The sequence below is a fragment of the Eleutherodactylus coqui genome, chromosome 9 (assembly GCF_035609145.1).
Source record: "Eleutherodactylus coqui strain aEleCoq1 chromosome 9, aEleCoq1.hap1, whole genome shotgun sequence".
NCBI lineage: Eukaryota > Metazoa > Chordata > Amphibia > Anura > Eleutherodactylidae > Eleutherodactylus > Eleutherodactylus coqui.
This window is the reverse complement of record NC_089845.1, coordinates 18,940,173-18,963,830: the sequence shown is the minus strand read 5'-3', so window position 1 is coordinate 18,963,830 and position 23,658 is coordinate 18,940,173. Positions and strand designations below refer to the sequence as shown.

Sequence of the window (23,658 nt, the reverse complement as noted above, 5' to 3'; positions counted from 1 at the left end):
GAACTTTCCCGCAAGCGTCAGCAGAGACTTCGGTCCAAGCAGTGTCTCCAACAAAACCTGTCACACATGGGGCTTTTGCTAAAGACACACAAGAACAATCCAGAGGATTTCCATTTCAGGAATTACTTCTGTATGTCTGAGGAGTCCTTTTGTGCTTTGCTGGCAGCTGTAATTGTGTCTATTAGAACCAATGGTTTCCTATGAACCGTTCACATGTCCGTTTTTTTAAATGCGCAAAATACTTGCAGCTGCAAAAGATAGAACATGCGAGTGCAAATACACTCGTTCTCACGATTTTTCTCCACGCCATGTGCGTTGTTTTTGTTTGCGCGGCTATTCATGTGCAGAAAACACACTCATCAACCGCTGGGAGCCAGGAAGTTGGGCAAAAATCTACAGGCTGCTGATTATTTGCACTAACCTCATATGTAGTGGCTGATTTTGTTGGGTTAGGGAATCTGAAAATGGGGTGACTACCTGTAAAAACTGGGTGAGCTGAGGTCTGTCATTATTGATTGTAAATTGTAAATCTAGGCGCACATCTAGCCTCCCTTGACCAAAGATGAGGGGCAGCTCACCTTATCTCATTCTTCTTCCACGGGTCATAGAGCATGCCTAGAATATTCTCCCATAGAGTCAGCCCTCGATCTGGTGGCCCATGTGGTGGCTGTAAAGAATATCTCTAAAGGCCCCTTACAGGGTAGAAATACCCCCATAACTGTGTACAGAAAATAGAGTAAAAAAATCTACATTCTGACAAAAACAGATTAGTAAAAGCCTTAAAGCCCATTTAGACACAACGATTATTGCTCAAAATTAACTCAAAAGCCGTCTTTTGAGCGATAATTGTTGTGTGTAACTGCACGGACATCCTGCAGTTTTCGTTATCCCGTCGCTCATCGTTGTCTTTCAGCGTGCTGGAAGACGACGATGAGCCTTATCAGGGATTCACAGCAGGATGCAGCTGATACTATTGCTTCAGCTGTATCCCGCTCCCTGATAACGGGTTGAGTATGAAGAACAGAGTGGTCCAGCTCTGCTCTCCATACCTGGCACGGGGCGCTCGGCTGTATAACAGCCAGGCGCACCAAGCAGAGAACAGCTGGATGCAGAAGGCAAGCTGGCACACCCTGCTTGTCTTCTGCATCCTCCGCTCGGAGCTTTGAGCGATCATCTTCCACTGTAAATGACACGATTTTCTTTGTAAATGACATCTTTTGAGCGATAATCATTGTGTCTAAATGGGCCTTTACTTGAAGGCCCATTACACGGAGCAATTATCTCCCGAATTCTCGCTGGAAACAGGAAATTCAGGCGATAATCATCCCCCATGAACACACAACTGCTGACAGGGCACTGAGTGAGAAATTGCTTTCCTGTCGAAGTTGGCTTTTAGAACGTTTTAGAACATGAGCTGCTGAATCTTTGACAACCCTTGTTTACTGTGAATAGAGTTGGGCAGTCGGAACGATCCTGGCCAAATTCACCTCCATTCACTCAGTCAGGCGGATGCCCATTGGAAGGCTGTTGGGTTTTTAAGTGCCCGACAAGGCATCCTGTGTAGAGATGAGCGAGCATATTCGTTAAGGACAAATACTTGAGCGAGTATCATCCTTTTCGAGTACCTGCCTGCTCGTCCGCAAAGATTCGGGTGTCGCTTGAGTATTTGTCCTTAACGTGTATGCTCGCTCATCTCTAATCCTGTGTATAGGTACCTATGGAGAAATCAGCTTGGGATCGCCCAGGACACACACAGCAGAATGCACCTTCAATTCAAGCAGCTTAAGCATGGGTTTCCAAACTGTAAGGTATTTGTGAAGCAATAAGCATCTGCCGGTCTGGCTCTAACTTTACAAACAAATAGTCCTAACTACCAACTGAAGGGCTAACCCCCGCCAGCCTAACCACAGAAACAAAAATCAGTCCAGCTGCGAGTTCATTTAGGGACCTTTTAGACAAGCCCATGTATCGTTTGAACGGGTGAACGAGGCGATGTTATTGCTAGCTCATTCGATCATGCACTGAAATGACAGCCCCCTTCTTAGGCCTCTTTCACCTGTATGCGCCGTAAAATCGCATGAATAAAGAATTGCCGCAATCAAGTCCTGAACTTTAGCTGCGTATTTCCTGCTGTTCACATGGGCGGCTGCTGCGTATCGGCAAAAAAACATGCTGCTGCGGTGAAATCAATCAATCAGCAGAAATCCTCGGAATGACTGCTAATGCTTAAAAAGAACCAGCTGTCTTCTTTTCCCTGAGTTGTATGCCAAATAACTTCCTCCCCCTCCCTTTTATTCCCACTTCCATAAAAGTCCATGGTAAGCTTCCTGCGTATCTTGGCAAAAGATAGGGCAAGACCTATCTTTTAATGAAGCGTATAAAAAAACTGTCACAGATGTGAAATTTTTCGCAGTGGTGGTGGTGATGCGCCCGAAAATCATTCATCTGAATGACTGCATTGGAATCCAATGCTTCAGATGGTCGTGATTTTTGGACGATTTTCTTTTTTCGATGTGACCTATATACAGTCACGTGAATAAGACCTTAAGGTTGTGAGGGAGGGATCTACAGCTCCTGACTTTTCGAGTCATAGACCCACACTAGTAGACCTAGTATGTCCGTTTATACAACATCCACCTGGGACAACAGCATGTGGCTGGAGTCTTCCGAAGCTGGACCAAAGATCAACATTCCAGCTTTTGAAGAGTTTGCTTTTGCAACTTTTTTTTTTCATGTAGTCCTGTTTGTTTGCAGTTTGTTGAAATCCTATAAGAATACTTATGAATATTTTTTATAATCCTACTGTTATTTGTTGATATTTTAGTAGATGTATTTTAAGGAGCTTCAAGTAAATGCAGTCAAGGATTCCCCGCACCTTTTGGGATTGGAAGTACTTAAAGAGGTTTTTCCATTAACAACATTTATCATCTATCCACATGATAAATGTTTGATTGGTGAAGGACCGCCTGCTGGGACCTGCACATTCACTGGAATGGCACTCTCCTATGTGAATACAGTAGTGCGCTTGCCTTATCAGCGCTCCATTCCCCATCCATGGAGATAGCCAAGTACAGTGCTTGGTTATCTCCATCAGTCTTATAGATGTAAATGGATCTTTGTTACATATGGACACTACCACCACAATGACACAGGTGATACATTTTGTTAATGGGAGGGTCCCTTTAAGGGAAATCTCTCAGTTGAGCTTAATATACTAATACTGTTAGAACAGGATATCTATAATGCTTCCAGGTTGATTACAATGTAATATACTTATATATCTTTATTTTATTTTTTAATACTCTTTTAAAGAGAGATATATAATCAAGTTCCGAAGTTATAATATTAGTTGTTAACTGTTGTGTCTTTTTAGGGGCAAGATGATTCCATCAGATTTGGAAAATAAGATAATGGCTGAGAAGGAAAAAGTGAGTTGTTCACTTAAGGGATCTTTCCAAAGATCACTTAAACAGGAACTGTAATCATCTGAGGGCAGCATAAATTATTGACATAGACCCTGATTCCATTGATGGGTCACTTACTTAATTAAGTGCTGCACATTTGCCAGAAAAAAACCCAGTGAACCCTTTGGAATCACCCGGATTTCTTCAGTGATTACTAATGATCAATCTTCTTCTTGATGGACCCAGGTTCTGACATATGAACACAGCCTCATCACAATGTGCCATTTGAGGTCCATCAGGCAACAACCCCATTCGAAATAGATAGTTGATTAGCTGGGGTCCAAAGCACAGGATCTCAGCCAACCAGCTGATCAGGCGCCTGCTGTCAGCGTCGCAATAGACAGTGGTCGAAGCAGAAAAAGTTGGCTCCTATCTCTGTGTAGTGGCTTGTAATTGCAGGTGCAGCTGTCATTAATTTTAAAGAGACCCCAGCCTCCAATTACGAGCGCTGGCCACTACACAGGGATCAGAGCCAACTGCTTCTGCTCTGACAGCAGGTTTCTGATCAGCTGATTGGCTAGGGTCGCTAGCAGTGTACCGCAGCTGATCAACTATTGATGACCTATCCTATGTATAGGTCATCAATAATATTTGTATGGAAAACCCCTATATACGTTTATTCCATGTACTCAATAAAAGGCATGAACGGTAGAATTGTTTGTGTGTTATACGTTTTGCTATTGTGTTTGTCTATAATTGTTATAACAATCAGACCACATATTAGTAATCAATACAGAAATCCCGGTAGTTCACCTTTTTCTTGCGACTGTAAGGCCTCATGCCCACAGCTGTGTCAGACTCCGCAGGTGGAATATTGCAGCAGAGTCCGACACGGCGCTGCCCAAAGACCCCATACTCACTTGACTACAATGAAAGCCAGCCGCGCATTTTCCCACGGAAATCAGAGCATGACACGCTTTCTTTTGCGCTGTGGAATTCCGCAGCGTGAACATTTAGCTATTAGATTCAATGGAACCTAATAGCTGCGGGATAACATCGCAGACTTCCGCCACCTGAAACGCGTTAGAATATCCGTCCATGGGCATTAGCCCAAATAGCTTTGGCTGTCTGTGACTATTTTATGTTGCCCTTAGGTAAGGCAGCATAAACCAGGTGACCCACCTCAAGAGCACTTGTAATTTGTTTGAGTAGGGGTCTTTGGTTCTGTAATGTTGAGAAACCCTTCCTTAGCAATACTACTACAGATAGAAAAACCTCTATCTGTATTTCAACTGTTGTCTCCATGCAAAAACTTTGTGCTCCAAAACGTTTTACATCGGAAACACTTTCCATATCCCCTATGAAGCAGTTACTGCTAAGGAAATGAGCAACTGATGGCCAACTTACCGTTTCCCATATTTGAAGGCTTGGCTGTGATGAGACTGAAATTAAATGTAGCCCTTTTAATATTCTATTACAGCAAATTAATTGTTTATTACTGGGCAGAACTTGGTTCCATCGTCATATAGGAAGTATAACAATAATCTAATGGGGCAGATGCACTAATACTGTCTAATCGCTAGTTAGTGCAAGCTTAGACTAGTCAGTTCTAAAATGTGACAGATTTATCACAGTTAGGGTGGACACCCACTGGCGATATTTTCTTTCTTGCGCTGCAAGAGCACGGGAAAACTCTCGCCTCGCAGCGCAAGAAAGACGCCGAAATAGAACCGGCATATCGCTAGTCTTTTCAGTTGGGCCAGCGGCAGCAGCGCTAGCCCCATTGAAAACATAGGGAGAATACCACGGACTTCTGCCACAGGTGTGACAGCTGTCACAGCTGTGGCAGAAGTGCAGAATGTTATCCATTGCTTTTTAATGGGATCTGAATAGCACTATCTTAGCTATTCATGAATGAATAGCTAAGGACTATCTGTAATTGGCTGAGCGCTCAGCCAATAGCTAAGCACTAGCTGCTATTGGCTGAGCCCTCAGCCAATCAGCACAGCCCTTTCAGGAGGCAGGGATTTTTAAATCCCCGCCTGCTGAAAGTGCTGGACAGCAGTGCCAGGGAGCCAGCTGGAGGACGCGTCTGATTAATTAAAAAAAATTTTTTTTTAACACTTATTGATGATTTTCAGGGAAGGGCTTTTATTTCAAGCCCTTCCCCGATAATCATACTGCAGGGTTTGCTACAAACCACTGCTTTCAATGGGACCGGCAGCAGCGCCGATCCCATTGAAAGCAATGCGATAGCATGCCACGGACTTCTGCCACAGCTGTCACAGCTGTGGCAGAGGATTCCTTCATCCCCGCGGTCCCCACGGGGATGAAGAAAACTCCTGCCACAGCTGTCACAGCTGTTGCAGAAGTCCGCGGCATTCTTCATTTCTTTTCAATGGGGCTAGCGCTGTTGCCGCTGGCCCCATTGAAAGGACTGGCGATATCCCGGCGTGATGCCGTTTTTTTTCTCGCACTGCGCTGCGAGACTTTTCCTTTACTCTCGCAGCGCAGTGGAGAAAAAAACGCCAGTGGGTGTCCGCCCTTACTCTGCTGAATGATAGATCTGTTGTATTTTAAGACTATCTAGTCCAACTTTATATCGCCTATTAGTTGGCTTAGTTTATGACAAATTGCACAATTTTTTTGTGTAATTTTTGGCATAAATTTTTGGCATGGTGTCGCATTTAGGCTATGCCCCTTTCCTATGAATGAATACTCTTTTGCTGTACATGGTGAAGAAAACAAAGTGTCGGAAAGTCTAAAACACATAGTAAATGTGGCACAAAGCATGTTCAATGGTTTTCTAGTGCAATTTGTGCCAAGAAACCATCACATTTTCAATAGTCAACCTGCCCCAATATGCACAGCACATACGACGCACCTGACATTCTGCATTTCCTTGGTAGAAAGTGCTTCCCATTCGTTTCCGAACTAACTGTCCTGACTGCATTTAAATCTGAATAACCCTATTGTTTGCAGGGACATGTACCATTTTATGTCAGCGCCACTGCTGGGACTACAGTGTATGGAGCATTTGATCCCTTTGATAGGATAGCCGACATATGTGAGAAACATGGGCTCTGGATGCATGTTGATGTAAGTTAAGCTGTAACAGTTAAGGATATATGCAGTGGTGATATGTTGGTCTTGTTTGAGACTCCATTTTTATATTGTATCTACTTTGTTTTGTACTAATATAGGCAGCATGGGGCGGAGGATTGTTACTGTCAAAAAAGCACAGACCAAAACTGAGCGGCATTGAAAGGTACAGTGCTTCTGATTTTGCATTTAATGTGTGAGCTTTGTCTGAAATCATTATTTATTGAACAAAAGTAAAGGGAAATCAGAACCCCTTCCGCCGCATGCCAATATGTCATTAAGCCTTTCCAAGCCACTGTCTGACATCTAAAGACATTATGATTTAGGGCTGTTCAGCTCCGATGTTGGAAGACATCCGTCGGGGTTCTCTTACTGTATACTGCCAGCGCCTCTGCTATTGGAGCCTATCCAACGTGTCATCTCATGCAGTACTGGCTTTAGCCAGCAGATAGCGCTGTTCTATAACAGCAGAAAAATAGTAAGCGCCCTAGGAAAACCAGGATACAAAGTGGAATGGAAAGGGTTAACAAGACTGGGCTGGGCCTACTATTGCTAGACTAGGTCACCCTGCACTGTTTAATTGTACATTGTGCCACTCTTTGCGCAACTGAATTTTACGCCGGACTGCGGGTCTCCGATATAAAAAACATCAAATGGGTTTTGAAGGGATTATCCAACCTTTTAAAATTGATGGCTTTCCCTCAGGACAGGCCATCAATATCTGATCGGTTGGGGATCACCTGTTCGGAATCCCCGTCAGTCTACTGATTAAAGGGGCCAGGGAGCTCCTGAGAGTGCCGCAGCCAATTTGAGCAGAATCATGCCGGTACTGCAGAACACCACATTATTTATAGCAGTTGTTATGAGTCCTATAGGCTTGTCTAATTGAAGAGAACGGGACAAGACTGCAATACTCAGAATGCAGGAGCATCCCTTCAATCAGGTGATAGGCAAAGATTACGAGCGAAGGGGTAGGCCATCAATTTTTGAAGGTTGACTAATGCCTTAAATAATGGAAAGCATGAATCCATGAAGTATATACTCATTATAGTATTACATTGTGTTTAAGGCTATGACTTAGTAACCTACTCCAAACCTTCTTTTTGTGGCTGTGTCCCTCTTAGTAATACATGCTAGATGTGACGTTTAGGGGGCATCAGAGACTGACATTATGGGAAAATCTGAGGTTAGGGCCCTTTACGGGCAGCTAAGGCGGTCAGACACTATGGGAACATAAAGAAGATGTGGGTGTCTGTGATAGGCACTATGGGGCATCGGAGGCCTTGAGGCCAGGGTCCTTCAGGAGCATCTTTGACATACTATTACTACAGGGGCCACTAAGGGATGCACTGTTACTTCTGGAGCCACTGAGAGGGGCATTGTTACTACTGGGACCACTGAGTAGAGTGTTTTTACTAATAGGCCCACTGAGAGCTGGTGCTATTGCTATAGGAACCACTGGAATATCAGAGGTAAAATTATACATCATGATAAGCTATGCACCTAGCCATGCCCCCTGACCACACCCCCTTTTTTAGTATGGGTGCCCCGCAGTAAAACATTTTCCCAGGGGTACCCCAAGGCTAAAATTTTTGTAAAACATTGGCCTTGGGTGTCCTGCTTTCTCTGTACTCTCATACACAGCCTATGTGATCTTTCATCCTTCCGCCTACAAAATGTTTTGTGCCTGCTTTCCTCTCCATCTCTATGTGATATGCCCTTCCTGTTAACTTGGATGCTTTCCTTTCTCTCTAGTCTGTTTTGCTATATACAATCTCCTCTCCTTCCCTGCTCTCTACTAACAATGAGAGGAGAGAAAGAGAAAGAGTCAACACAGGGAGGAGCAGCATGCTGTCAGATCTGCAGTATATCAGAAGCAACAGGACAACCAGCTAGGTGGAGATGTTACAGACTCTACAGCAGCAAATTTGTAGTACATTTTTAATGAAGACTTTTTTAGAAAGTTGCATTCAGGGAGCAAATGAGCAATAAAACAACTTCAATACCAAGGTGTCCATGGCTTTTAAGTTTGACTCTAAGGCTGCTTTTTACCACAGTTAGTGCTGCGTCCCAAAGGACGCTCTAACCACGGTACAACGCTGCTATTGATTTCTATGGGGCCTCACATACCATCGCCCAAATGTGGCGTTTCTAACTGCAATTTTTGAGTGTTGTCTGCTCTATTTTCACGTATTTAAGCACTTTGTAATGCAGAGTGATGGGGGACATTAAAAAACAATGTCAGACGCTGTAACATGCATTCAAAAACACTGTTACAAATCACAGTAAAATGCTGCGGTTTTTGCTGCGTTTTCTGAATTCATGTGTGAGTTCTATTGAAGTAGGACCATCCTTGGAGCTAAATTCCAGAATGAGCCTGCAAATGCTTTAAAGCCTTCCCTCTTCATCTTGCAGTTGCACTTAGTAGCAAAAGTTTAAGGATGCTTTCACATCTGGGTTGGGGGTTCCATTTTCATGGTAGGAAAGTGAAATCCCCCGACCGAACAGGTCCGTCCTAAGACAGAACTGAACAGCGCCAATCAGCCCTCAGTGACTATAATGGAGTTTGTTTGGTTTCAGCTCCCCGGCATTTTACCGGAAGAAAAGGTGCTGCAGGTGTTAAACTGGAGTGAATTGATTATTGGGAAATCCCATTCAGAATATGCAGATAAAAAGGCTGTATTTCCTGTTTTGCACTCTAATAGCACAAAGTGGCAAATGGATAGTTCCTGCACTATGACACACTTTTATGGTTGGGCTCATAATCTGGCTATTTACCTTCATATATACAGTATCACAATCAGCAGACACTGTGTCAGGTAAGTGGTTTAGTAGAGAAGGAGGTTGTAACAACCTATAAAATATAAAACCCCATATAATATATCATATAGGGAATGTCTTAGAAAAATAGAACACAAAATATGGAAGAATTGTCGTTTCTCCCCCCCACCCTAAAAAAAATCTAGCATAAGTTATTTAATACATTATATGTACCCACAAATGGTGTCATCAAAAGCTACTGCTCATCTTACCAGACACTAGTGCTTGTATGACTGTGCTGACGGAACAGTAACCTATTATGGCTTTTGGAATGCACTCATGGGAAAAAAGGACAGAAATCCCTGTGTCCTTGAGGTTAAAGCAACCTTTTAAAGGGGTTGTGTAGTGTCCCAGAACATCATTCTGGACCCCTCCATAATTGTCACACACATGTCTGTCTTATGTAGATGCACTGTGCAAAACTGTCATGTCTATTTTCTGTATGTTTGTTGCACAGCTGCAGCGTCTGAAGGGTTAACTCCCTTTAAATCACTGTCTGTGAGCTTTGCTGCATGTTGAATGTATCTATCTTACAGTGTCATGTGACGTGGTGTGGATGAATCTATAAGTACAAGTGATTGGGTTCCAGAGAGGGAGATCTATCTTCCCTGCTGAGGAGCATTCATCTTCCATCTGAGGGTTTCCTACCACAGAGGCGCATGAGGGTACTATGAGCCATTATGTTGCTGAAGATGGAGGAGAAGGAAAGACCGCCTAACTGTATGTGAAGTGCATGGGAGTGAGTGAGCCTAAATGTTTCGTCCCCAAAAGTCCCATCACCAAAGAGCCATTGTAAGTAACTACCTCTTGACTATACATTTTCTACGACAAGATCAGTGCAGACGTCTACTAAACCTCTGGAAGTAATCTTAAGTCTGTTTATGATTCCTATGTGGCCGTCTATAGTCTGGATCACCGTATAGTGGTACACTCTTAACTGACACCCACGCGTGCTGTCCATGCACCACACCCTCCCAACTCCAGCTGTATGTTTGGAGAGGGAGCCACATCTTTTCCTCCGGTAACTCCCTCAGGGAATGTTACAATCTTTTGTAGTCACCCACAGGATATATATTTTTTTACTTCTGCGTTACATGCTATCTTGGCCTCACGAACAGGCTCACCACAGTTGTCTAAGTTGTACCATCACTGGAGAACCCCTTCCCTCGTGCGCTAACATAACAAACTGACAAATACGCTCTCCGGCACGAGCGGCCCCATTCACCAGGCAGAAGACCGGACTGCGCAAGCGCATCTAAAAACGCCAGAAGACATCAGAATTAGACGGATCCATGGCGACGGGGACGCTAGCAACGGAACAGGTAAGTGAATAACTTCTGTTTGGCTCATATTTAATGCACGATGTATATTACAAAGTGCATTAATATGGCCATACAGAAGGGTATGAGCCCACTTGCTGCCACGAGACAACCCCTTTAATTTCTTGGAGGAATAACAGGGAAAAGGCACAATGTGGACTTATAAGGGTGGTTTCACATCTGCGTTGGGGGTTCTGTTTTCCTGCTCCATTTGGGGAGCATGAAAGGGGAATCCACTGGCCGAGTAGTTTTGATTCAGGACTTAACCGAACAGCACAGAATGAACCCTCTTGACTACATTGGGGTCCATTTGGTTCCTGCTCAGCTGCCGGCTTTTTACCGAAAGAAAAAGCGCAACATGATGCCCTTTTTCTTTCGATATTTTGTTCCAGATTTGCAACGGAACCTCCGACCAAAAGTTACCATGCAGATGTGAAACCACCCTAAGAAAAGTTGCTCCTAAATGTCTTCTTGGGGAAAAATGGTGGGTTGCTGGAAACCTAAAGGGGCTTTCTAATCACAAAAAGTGGTGATATATTGCTGGCATGATACAAGAAGCAAATCTTCATACACTATATTTACAGCCTTTTTTCCTCCCTAGGGCTCACTCCGTGACTTGGAATCCACATAAAATGATGAACGTTCCTCTTCAGTGTTCTGCAGTTCTCTTTAGGGAGAAAGTAATTACACCTTTTCTGTTCCCTTTGTTTCATTTGCTGACGTCAAATAACTTTTAGTTTATTTGCTATAGCAATAGGATTCTGCCTTAAGGTATTGCTATATACAATTATGTCCTACCTCTGCCGTATACCAAATGTTTTACTGTTAAACTGGTTGATCCACAAATACTATAATACTAATGCCCTCCTGTAGAAGATTGGACAAGGTACTGCTTTGATTTCATTATGGAAAAGACTGTAATATAGTAATTTATTAATTACACAAAGTTAGTTTTCTATGTATTGTTCAGCATAATGCAGTTTGTTTCTCAAAAGGGTTTTCCTATGACTTAAAATTACTCCATGACCACTTGGTCCTTATTGGTTGCTGCTGACCACGACATGTGACTGCTGCAGCCAATCACTGACCACATCAGTGATCTTCTATAGCTAGTGATTGGCTGCAGCAGTCACATGTCCTGCACAGCTGCAACCAGGAAGGCCAGAGTGGTCATGGACCAATTTTAAGTAATGGGAAAACCCCTTTAATGCTTCACATCTTGACGACTGACTAGGGCAGATTTACCGATGCATTTGCTTCAGTTTGTTAGTGTCAATACATTGAAAAATATTGTGTTTAACCTGTATGGAAAATTTCCCCACTTTTCTACTTAGCGTTTGTTAGTGACAGCGGCAGCTTTTCCAGGTCCATATAATTTGGTTGTCTTTCTCTTTAAGGGTCTCTTACAAGCTTGTAACGAGTTTTGTGCCAATTATCTTTTTCAACCGGACAAACAATATGATGTGAGCTACGATACAGGAGACAAGACCATTCAGTGCGGAAGACATGTGGATGTTTTTAAACTTTGGCTCATGTGGAAAGCAAAAGTAAGTAAGTTGTCTCCTTGGAATACAAATGAGCTCTTCGTTTATATGGATTTTTCAGGCTGATTCCAGAACCCTTAATTCACAGTGTTGTATGGGCACACGCATGTAGCACAGGGACACTTCTTGATGCCAACTAGATTTTTCCTGCTGCGCTGTGTCACATGATCGGAAAGTGTGATCATGTGAACAGACAGCAATGCTCAGTTTAGTGGGTGCGGAAGGGAGCGCATTTTTTTTTAACAAACATTGTATTAGAAAACAGTCTAGGGCTTATTCACACGGGCGAGAATTTTTTGTGTTGCGAGATGCCCAAAACTTGCACGAATGTAAACTCCATTCTTTTGAATTAATGATGCTGTGAGGATAAAAATCACAGCAGGCGCTATTTTGGGGCGTTTTTGACGGAACGCCTCATCTATTGCTTTCAATGGGACTTTAAAAGACACCACATGCTATGCTATGGGAAAAACGTGCGATCCTCTGATGTGCCTGAAATAAGGACCTGAGGATAGCAAAGTTATGGGAGGCGATTTTAAATTAAAAATGCCTCGCATTGGCGTAAGCGCAATAGTGGGCTGAGATTCTCGACCCGATATCATGCTCGTGTGTGAATGTAGCCTTAGACTAGATTCACACAAACATATTTGTGAAGGCAAAATTTATGCACGCAATACGTAGAGAATAGAACAAATTGATTTCCATGGCTCCGTTCACATGTGCTTCTGCGCATTTCGGTCACACACAAAAAAAAAGTAACATGCTCTATTTTTCTGTACATTTGTACACAAAGGATTCCCACAGAAGTCAATGGGAGGTCCGCAAATGCACGCACAATATGCTAAGAGATGCACGGATTCAGCTGGAAAAAGAACACACCTGACACACATTAGACAAATTAGTCATTTCAATTGGCGCATCTTTGTTTACCGTATGCAAATGAGCATGCCTTGTGGGCGCAAAAAGTACAGAAAAACACGTAAAGTAAGCAAGTTAAAAAGCATCATTCAATGCAGAAATAGGTTGCTCTTAGGCACGCGCAAATGTGTATATGCTTGTGTGAATGGGGTCTTAGGCTGGATTCACTCAAGCATATGTGTTTTTGCGCCTCAGAGGTTGCAATCTTGAACGCGCTACTGCGGTTTTTAGTGTAATTTTTTTGCACACGCTAAAAAAAACTGGAGCCATGGTCCATTATAGTGACATAGCTAATTAGTTTCCTAGGTTCTATTTCCCTGTGCAAATGTACCTTTTTGGGTGCTTTCAGGGTCTCCAGCAGTGAGCAAATGATTTTTGATGCCTCTTTCACAAGTTCTGCTACAGGACCTCTCACCCAAGTGTACGGCTCTCTATCCAATGAGCTGATCCGCAGCTCTGATTGACAGCTGTAGTGTCCAACCAGGAGATAGCTGACAATCATAGTGTAGTGGCCTGGAAATAGGCACTACATAGCACTGTTTAGTTATGGGGACCGGTAATATAATAACCGGCCCTAGGGTTTAATCTGAGTCAGTTTACACAAGGGATGCAGGTAACCTAGCACCCAGTTAGGACATTTATCAGCCAGCCTGCACAAGATAGAAAAAACTCATAGAGACTCAGATGAGGCAGGTAGCCTAGCAACCAGATAGGCTGTGATTGGCTGCAGAAAAACTGGTCAGGTGACAGAGATTATAAATAGCCGGACAATGGTGACAGGAGTCAGTTGGTGAGTGAGTCAGTGAGTGAGTGAGTGAGACGCACCAGAGAGAAAGAGAGAAACAAGAGAGAAATCCAAGAAACCATGAGTAATCGAGACAGAGAGACAGCTTTCACAGTGAATAGAGGGAAAATAAAAGAAATGTAAATATGAAGAGAGGGAGATAGATATAAATATGGATGAGTTAGACACAGGTGGCTACATTGTTGCAATTTAAGTATCATTTATTATGCACAGAATGTGATGAAGAAAGCGACCTCATCTCACTGTTTTATCTAATAATATCGTGGTTACAACAATTAAAGCTAAATATCTGGCTCCGTGTATTATTCCACACCTCACCACTCACAACTACAAAGTGTGCCCAAGGCTACTGGCGTCCGAACAAAACAAACCACAATAAATTGTGAGCCACAAAGTATAATAATAAAATTAGCGCTCACCATAGCGCTTTGTGGAGTCATAATAGTGTTTCGGGCTGGCACGACAGCCATTTGTGGCGACACGACAATAGCTATGGAGCAGCTCACTACACAGAGAGGAGAGCACTTCAGTGAGAGGTCTTGTCTGCAGAGCACTTGCAGTGATATCAAACTTCGCATCCTCATTGATGGAGAACTTAAAAGCAACCATAAAGGTACATTTACACCCCTCTTCCCTGCCCCTAATTAGTGCTGTCAGCAGTGTTACATCATCAAATCTACTGACAGACATCCTTTAAGTCTTTTTCTTAGGGATGTTATGTGGAGCATATTGGGGTCCATATTAGGTCTCTATCATCCAGATCCTACCTATTTATGGCAAAGCAAAGGTTCTATGGTGGCCTAATTTCAGTTCCCACAGGATTCTGATATTGTGCTCATAATATAAGCCCTCAGCTAGATTGTGTGCTATTGAAATAGACTAAATATGTTTCTGAGTCTGATCCTCTTGCCCTACAGTGATATATCAGGTCTGAATCGTATAAGACCCAATACATCACTGGAGGGCAAGATGACCAGACTCAGACTCACGTATTTTGGCCATGTAATGCGAGCAGATTCACTAGAAAAATCTATAATGCTTGGGCAGATCAGTGGCAAAAGAAGACCCGGCCGCCAAAGAACATGATGGCTGATACTGTCAGAGCTGCTACTGGCATGGATATCACACAACTGAAACAAGCCGTGCAGAACTGAAAAACATGGCGGGAGCTCGCCTTTAGGGTCACTGAGGGTTACAACGGCTAACAACAATATCAAAGATGTTCCTTTTAACCTTTTTTTCTTCTTTTAGGGTACATGTGGCCTTGAACTACAAATTAACAGATGTCTGGAAAATGCAGAATACCTGTACAAGAAGCTGAAATCTAGAGATAACTTTGAGTTAGTCTTCCCCAATGAAGTAAGTGTTAGCCAATCAGCTTCTTAATGTGATCCATTAAAACGTTAGCAATGTGAGTTAACTGCAACTACTTGGAGTAGTGCGAACTTACAGTACCTGCTCTTCCATTTGTTTCCAAGTGTACAGAGCAATTAGGCCAGATTCATCTATGTATTAACGACATATTCTGATCTGTTTTTCTGACACAATTGGGTGGGGATTTATTGTTGTCAAGACCAACTCATTTGAGAATGACTTTAAGACAAGAGCGGATATATCAACAGGGTGTAATTTGTAGGTGAATCTGTCGCACAATACACTACGGAAGAGACGTGTGCAGATATTTACACCTCTCAATGAGATCCTAATAACAAGTGCTGATCAAAAAGATCGGTGTTCCTTTATCAGTCCTTCACATGGACCGATTCAGAATGTATGAGGGCCGAATGATCGTTTCTTCAATCGTTGGTGGTCTCGCATACAGTTGCTGATTGCAGCTCGTCACCTATTTACATGGGAAGATGTACTGCTGATAGTGATGATATTTGGTGCCGCACAAAAGATGTGACCACCCTATAGACAAGGATACGCTCATTTATTGGGTGATCGGCGGCACCTTCACACTACCCAGTTTGACAAATAACATACCTACAAATGTTTTTGCCTTATCAATGGGCCGTGTAAAAGGCCATTTAGTACTTCCACTACTGTAACTTGTATATGAGGAAATAGAATCCAAGCACCAATGGAACTTACTGGGAAAAAGATATAGCTACCACATATAGCCACAGCTTCTCCAGATAATCATTTAACCCCTTCCCACCATTTTCTTTTTACATTTTCATTTTTACCTCCCTACTTTGAAAAAAAAAATCTTACCTTTTTATTGTTCTGGTGACATAGCTAAGTGAGGGCTTGTTTTTTTGTGGGATGAGTTGTATTTTTCAATAGCATCATGTAATGTGTTAGAAAACAAAGATTTTTAAGTGGGAAAATGAACAAAATGCAATTGTGCCATTTTTGAAAGGGGTTGTTTTTATGAGGTTCATGGTGAAGTTAACATCACATGTTATATTTATTCTGTGGGTCAGTATGATTATGGTGATTCTAAATGTATATCATTTTTTATGTAGTATTGCTGATACATTTTAACTTTCCTAACTTTTTATTTTTCTGTCTACAGGGTTGTGTTAGAATTCGTTATTACCAGGAGGCCAGGGATATTTTGAGCCTTCATACCTAGAGCAGAATTTCTTAATATTTAAAATTAGAGTGGAGATTAATTTTGTTCCTCTTTTTTTTGGCAAAATTTTCAAAAATAGGAAACAAATGCAGTTTTTCCTCATTTTCTCACGCTATGTGTCATGTCCTGTGACTTGTGACTTCAATTACTGTTATACTGGTGTTGCAGTTTCTTCATATTGTTAAAGGCCCTATTGTACCTAGTGAATTATCAGCCCGATGTAACAAATGCTGCTTTATACATGTTGATTGGCCCTCTCTTAATTTTCTGTTATATGGGTCGAAAATCTGATTGTGGGGGCGAACGATCACTAGTAAGATCATTCACCCCTATAGGCTGACTGTACATTTCCCTGTTCTGATTTTTATGCTTTCTGAAACTGAATGATTAGCCATTTGCTCGTTTGCCAGCTGATTGTTGGTCCTTTTGTTGGGTGAATAAGCATGTGGAGCAACGTTCATGCCCAATAATTAGCCCATATAAAAGAATCTTTAGTTTTTTTTCCTGCTCTCTCGCTGTTGTTGGGTTATGATGTCACAAGGACCTCCCTTCTTTTTGTCCCTTATAGTTAGCTTATGTTACCTCATCTTTGGCTGTGGCTGAAAAAACATTTTTTCACCTACTGATGGTTTGGGTACATCTACAAGAGTTAAGCCGAAAGTAAAGCTTACTAGATTCTTCATAAGTGCCACCTCAACTGAGTTGACATTGATAAAGTTTTGTGTTGTAACTATAGGCATATTCATTTCATCCCAATATAAACCTGATATTAAGCTACTCTTATACCAAAATCAACTTTTTGAAAAACACCACCATAAAAAATGTAAACAACTCAATACAGACATCCCTAGACCAAAAACTGATTGATCGTCCCACATACCTTAGATGGGACAGTTTTTCACCCAAAACATCAAAAAGTCTATTGTTTACAGACAGACCATCAGATACAACCGGATCTGCTCTAGCTCAACAGGTAGAAATGAACATTTTTATCATCTTAAAAGGACATTCTTAAATCAGGGCTACCATCCCACCTCAATTGATGACCAAATCACCAGAGGCACCAGGAGACCCTGAAATCAACTACTCCAATACACAGAGAAGGAAGGAAACAATTGTGTGCCTCTAGTAGTGACCTACAATTCACAGCTTGAAGTACTAAGGAAGACTGCAAAGAAACTCCATCACACCCTACACAAGGATAAAAAAACTCTCTCCTTCTGTGTTACAGGCAACTGCCAAATATGAGGAACTTGAAAGTCAGGAGTGCATTGCCCTCTGACACACATTAGGGGCCTTTATGTTGGAGAAACAGGACAAAAACTGAAAGCAGGGATGAGATCTCATCACCACATAATTAAATCGAGAAAGACAGAATTAACCGTGGCTGAGCATTGTTTTAGTCATGGACACAACATAGAACATATCAAGGTCACTATTAAAAAGGCAACTTCAAATCTTAACATCATAGAAGAATTTGGGAGTACACGTTTTTAACCATCTTTAACACTTTTAGCACAGGCATCAACATCTCAAGAGGTTTCATGCTTCAGTGGAGAATATGAGAGGTTTATAGCAGAGATAACACGATGGCCTGGTGCCCCCCTAACACCAATTTAGTGGCCATAAAACTTTCACAACCTTATCAGTGGACTGATTAAGTATTAACTCCCCTACTCATCCTGTTCTTGTATTGTTTCAAGAGCAAATTAATCACACCATGTCTGTGCTTTTTTATATGTATGTGTGTATATATATGTGTGTGTTTTATTTATATATATATATATATATATATATATATATATATATATATATATATATATATATATATATATTTCTTCTCATCTATTCCATAAGCCTGAGGAAAGACCCTAAGTAGGTTTGAAAGCTCGCTATTACATCATGTATTTTTGTTAGCCATTAAAAGGTATCATATCTACAAGATTACTTGGTTTCTCTTACGGAGAACAATCCCATTCAGCCATATACAGTTATATTATCCTTAGAGCTTCACTCTAGCAGCTTAATCATCGATTCAAAATAGTGAAAAGATGATCAAGAGCTGCCAGATACGGTTGTAAAGCCAGTTTACAGTTTCTATAGAGATACAATGACAGAAAATAGCAAGTTTGTTTTTCTGTCAGAAAAAAATCATCCGTTTGTGTTTTAACAGCCATAGCAGATCCTTCTAGCAAGCTAATAGTCCACTTAGGTATCATCCCCACCCATTCCGTCTGTGTCGTGTCATGTCTAAAAGAACACAGCACAGTCTTTTCAAGGTAAATAAAACCTTCAATCAGTGCAAGGCAAAGATATGGATCTCCATCTACAGTGCAGTGAGTAATGTGAATACACTGCCAAGCCTACTTGGAAGGTTAGAGACAAGCTAGAAGGTATAAAACATGAACTTTCTTCCAATGTCCAATATATTCTGCATGAAATCTACATTAATTACTGTTTCATTAAACTAGCTTCATACCAGCACACCAACATAAATGGCAATCACATGCACAGTGCAATGAAGGGAATGTCCGATCTGGTGATGGATGAGTTACAGTAAAAAATACAGAAATCTTTCAGCATCCGAAACATTCATAAAACATAACTTTTTTCTCTAAAAAAAGACCCACCAAATTGACATCCACATCAGTTTTAAATAATAAGAAAATGTCATGTGTCATGAAAAGAGAAAAACATAACATTTTGGGTTGGGTTAGGCATAGAACGCCCCCAAAAGTTCATGTTTTATAATTAAGCACTCCAAAATGTGTAAACTTTGGTCTGAGCCTGAAGGCTTAAAATACCTGTATCAGGTTGAGGTTAAAATTCAAATATCAGATATTTTTCTTAAAATCTGTAATTTCTTTGAATGTGCCACATTGTAACACAATCATTTCTGTTCATTTTTGCAGCCAGAGCATACCAATGTTTGTTTTTGGTACATACCACCCAGTCTGCAGGGCATGCCAAGAGACAAAGAATGGAATACCAAATTGCATAAGGTAGGCTATTATGTTCTACATCCTGTTTGTAGAGTAGATGTGGCAGTACATGTGTGATCAGCCAGAAACAACTGAAAGAGCCGCCTCCTCAGTTTTTGTTTATCCTACTCACTAGTATATAAATGAGACCCTATACCTCTCCCCTATTCTCAGGATGAATGAGAGTTCCCAGCAGTCAGACTATCACTAATGCTACTCTTGTATGGCCAATCCTATGAATGCCATAAATGTATGCATTGTGTGACACCTTTATGAGGTTAGTAATTAATGGTTTTGCTTCAATACATAGAAAATGCACAGGTCCCTAGCCTGCTTTGTGTTACAGAACAGTGCGTGTACCAGGGGCGGAGATGGGGGATAGGTGGGGCATGTGCTCTGGGTGCAGTCAAGACTGACGGGAAGGAGGGCCTAGCAATTTAACCCCCTACAGTTTACCTGGAACAGAGTTGGTTCTGCAGGCAAAGGACATTACAGTTTTGGACAAACTGAGCTTGTTCTAATTCAAACGGCTATATCTCCGGTTGTTTCACTACTATCGACATGCTATCGGTATCATTTTAAAGTCAGGATCCATGGCTTTAAAATGACACCAAAATATATCTAGAACACTTATAGAATCAAAGCCACAATTGCTTGAAGTGGGTTTGGGAATATTGCATTTGCAGCTGCCAGGTCTGTGTGCAGAGCAGGGGGGAGGTGGGGATGGTAGCAGAGACCCATCTGTGATTCTTCTGTCTGTCCCAGGGAAGGGGGTGACATGAACTTCTCTTCATGGTATCAGCCCCATTATCAGTCAGAAAACATATTTGCTCTCTGTCGCTATGGTGGTTCTTTTTTCCCAGAAAAGAGGTGAAAAGATGAGTACTTGCTCATCTAATTACTTCTCTGTGCTGTTAAACCTTGCAGATGCAGCAGTCATCTAAATGTTTTTACAGAAAAAAATGTAAAACTTTGTCCCTCTAACAGAATGATTTGAATATTGAAAAAAATAAAAATGACAAAAAAACTACAAATATTTCTATTGCCACATCTCTAATAACCTGTATTATAAAATATTACAATTATCCAGCACGATTAATTCGGCAAAAAAAAGTAAATTACAAGTTTCACTTCAACGGAATAGGAAAACAGGAATCAAAAAGTTGCATATACTTCAAAATGGCAACCATGAAAAATAAAGTCGTCCTGCCAGAAATAAGCCCTCATACAGCTCTGTCTGCCTGGTCACAAAAGGGTTAGAGGGGTTATATGGGAACAAAAATACATACTCCCTTTTCCACCACTGCTGTTTTGCTGGCATCTGATCCCCCTTGGTCTTCCCTTCTGGGTGCAGAGCACTGACATCAGGTCATGTGACCATTGCAGCTAATCACAGGCGGAAGTGGCATGGTGATTGACTGCAGTGGTCACATGGCCCTGGTATTGGGGACATCATCGATGGCTTCCTAAACATGGAAGTGTAAACTGAAGTTTCTGGGGAAATTGGGGTCCCAAACTGATTCTTTGCCCCAGATGACATCAAGCCTAGCTATGCCTCTGGCATGTACCCAGAGCTGGGAGTCGCTCAATGGCTGCCTGTTGTCCACAAATGGCCTATGTATTAAACATACATTTAATTACTTTTATTTTGTTTTAGGTTGCTGCAAAGATAAAAGCCCATATGATGGAGGAAGGAACGGTGATGGTCAGTTACCAACCACTGAAGGAAAAGCCCAATTTCTTCCGCATGGTGTTTTCTAACCCTGCTTCTAGAAAATCTGATATTGATTTCCTTCTGGATGAAATTGAACGGCTTGGGGGTGATCTGGAATTTTAATGCAATCTGCTTCTATGTTTGAGGAATCTGCCCTGCAGAAGGCAAAATGTATTCCATTGTCTTGAATGTCTTGAAATATACATGTTTGCCTTCTGTTCTTTCTTAAGCACTTGAGTGGACTTCGCCTTTTATCTGGCATCTATGTACAGATATTCTAAAGTTCTTACAAAACTAATATAGAAATGATAGAAAACGAATTATTTTCCGTTCCATAGAGTAGCTTCATGCATGTCCACCTACTTTTTGTCTAGGAATGAATGTTTTATATGCACAATTTTGTCTTCATGAACATTGCTCTAGTATATTAAGATATGTACGACCTTACCAATATATTCCCAAAGTTTTTATTCAATGTTGTGTTTTAATATAAAAAGTTTGAAATAAACTGTACTATCTTTATATTTGCATCTTGTGAGTATTTCTGTAGTTTTGACAAAGGACTTTTCGCCTGATATGCCTATTTCAGTAAATATTTTTCTCATAATATAACAGTTCTGGAGCCTCTTTTCCTAGAGCTCTACATTATGCTGTTCCTGTTATTGGTCTTTGTATTTTATGAATCAATAGAGAACTGGGCATTACGAGCTGGGAGTGTGCCCATAGGACCATACTCTGCTCCATTCAAACTTGTTATCACAGCTGTGTGGTGAGGAGCAATTGGGGGCATGGGATTTTTGTTCTCATGATCAATAGACGTCCCAGTGGTGGGGCTCGGAGCAATCAGACATTTTATCTATGCCTAGGATACAAATGTCTGTTTTGGGAAAAGTCTGTTTAATGCCCCCAAACCAGCATTCCATGGGTGAGCTGCTAAAAATAATGCACTTCAAGTATACAAGAGTGGTAATGCTTAATAAGGGTGGACATGCTGCCTCTCTAGCCAGTTCCGTTACAGGGGGGCCCAGAAGGAAAAGACGGTCTGGGCCAAATGGCCCTTCCCTTTTCCCACTGCTGACTCCATGCTTATGAACGTCTGGCATCAGTAAAACTGCCTTCCTTACCTTCACACTCTTGGATTTCAATTTTGTATTGTGGTTCCTGTAAAACTCAATTTCAAAGTTGAATAATAGCACGTAGGAAACAGAAATCTGCTTTTCGCGTCCCATGGGACCACTGCTATGACTAAAGTAAGGAAGGCATAACTGAAGTGGTCTCTTTCCACTACAATAAGGGCAGATCATCCAGAAAATCATCCATCATCATCTGCAGGAGATTCAGGGACTGATCCGCGTTGAGAGTCCCTGAAATGAGCACAGGTCCACTGACTGGAGGCCATTTTGAGTAGGCTCAGTCTCAGCTTCATTCTGTAATAGCAGTGGTCCCACATGACGTAGATGCAGAAAACAGATTTCTGCTGCTCACATGCTACTCTTCAACTTTACAATTGTCTTTTTTGAATAGGATAAAGCACTGGATTACTCTTTTTTATGTAACAAAAAGAACCCAGTAAAAAAGGATTTAAAAAAAATGCAGTATTGTCCAATACACAAGATGTTTTGACCAGAGCTGTGGAATCGGTAAGCCAAATCTCCAACTCCTCTATTTTTCCAAACTCAGACTCCTTCATATTTGAAGGATCTCTCTCACTCCCCCCTCCCCCGCTACTCCCCGCTGCCCCCCGAGCACGCTCGGACCAGTAAGCAGTTACTCGAGAAGAGCGATGCTTGCTCGAGTAACTGCCTTATCCGAGCGTGCTCGCTCATCTCTAGACTCTAACCTTGATTTCAACTCCAACTCTGACTCCGCAGCCCTGCTTTTGACAGGAGTTCTACAATCACTAACTGTATTCTCCATAAAGAATTGGAAAGTGAAGTAAGCATGATCAGAAAGAACAAAGTTCACCTGTATACCTGTTACAGTGTCATGTGAACATTTAAAATAAATAAATACTATTTTTAGGTTAGTATTTAGAGATGAGCGAACACACTTGTCCGAGCATTAGGGTACTCGAGATGCTCGTTACTCGAGACGAGCACCACGTGGTACTCGAGTCAATTCCATTTCCTTCCCCGCATGTTTAGCGCCATTTTCTAGCCAATAGACATGCAGGGAAGGCATTACAACTTCCTCCTGTGACGTGCCAGCCCTATCCCACCCCCCAGCAGTGAGTGGCTGGTGAGATCAAGTGACCCCCGAGTATTTAAAGCAGTCCCGCCCGCGGCTCGCCTCAGACACACACTGCTGCTGCTCATTCAGGGATAGTGTTAGCATCTTCAAGAACCCCAACGGTCCTTCTTAGGGCTACATCTGACCGTGTGCATTACTGTTGTGGCTGCTGGGAGCTGTTTTGCACAATTTTTTTTCCCATCTTGGGCTGTGCAGGCTATTACAGCTATAGTGTTCTCAG

The 23,658-nt window shown here is 41.9% G+C and overlaps 1 protein-coding gene across 1 annotated transcript in view; it reads left to right on the top strand.

Moving 5' to 3' along the window:
* The window catches only part of LOC136578755 (glutamate decarboxylase 1-like), a 75,152-nt gene extending 53,456 nt beyond the window's left edge, over positions 1 to 21,696 (top strand). The window contains exons 8-15 of the mRNA XM_066578923.1: positions 3,374 to 3,428; positions 6,387 to 6,503; positions 6,608 to 6,672; positions 11,247 to 11,325; positions 12,043 to 12,192; positions 15,164 to 15,271; positions 19,406 to 19,495; positions 21,132 to 21,696. Of these exons, the coding sequence (XP_066435020.1) occupies positions 3,374 to 3,428; positions 6,387 to 6,503; positions 6,608 to 6,672; positions 11,247 to 11,325; positions 12,043 to 12,192; positions 15,164 to 15,271; positions 19,406 to 19,495; positions 21,132 to 21,311 (844 nt within the window). The 3' untranslated portion in view covers positions 21,312 to 21,696. The remainder of the gene's footprint in view (positions 1 to 3,373; positions 3,429 to 6,386; positions 6,504 to 6,607; positions 6,673 to 11,246; positions 11,326 to 12,042; positions 12,193 to 15,163; positions 15,272 to 19,405; positions 19,496 to 21,131) is intronic.
* Positions 21,697 to 23,658: the final 1,962 nt, after the last annotated feature.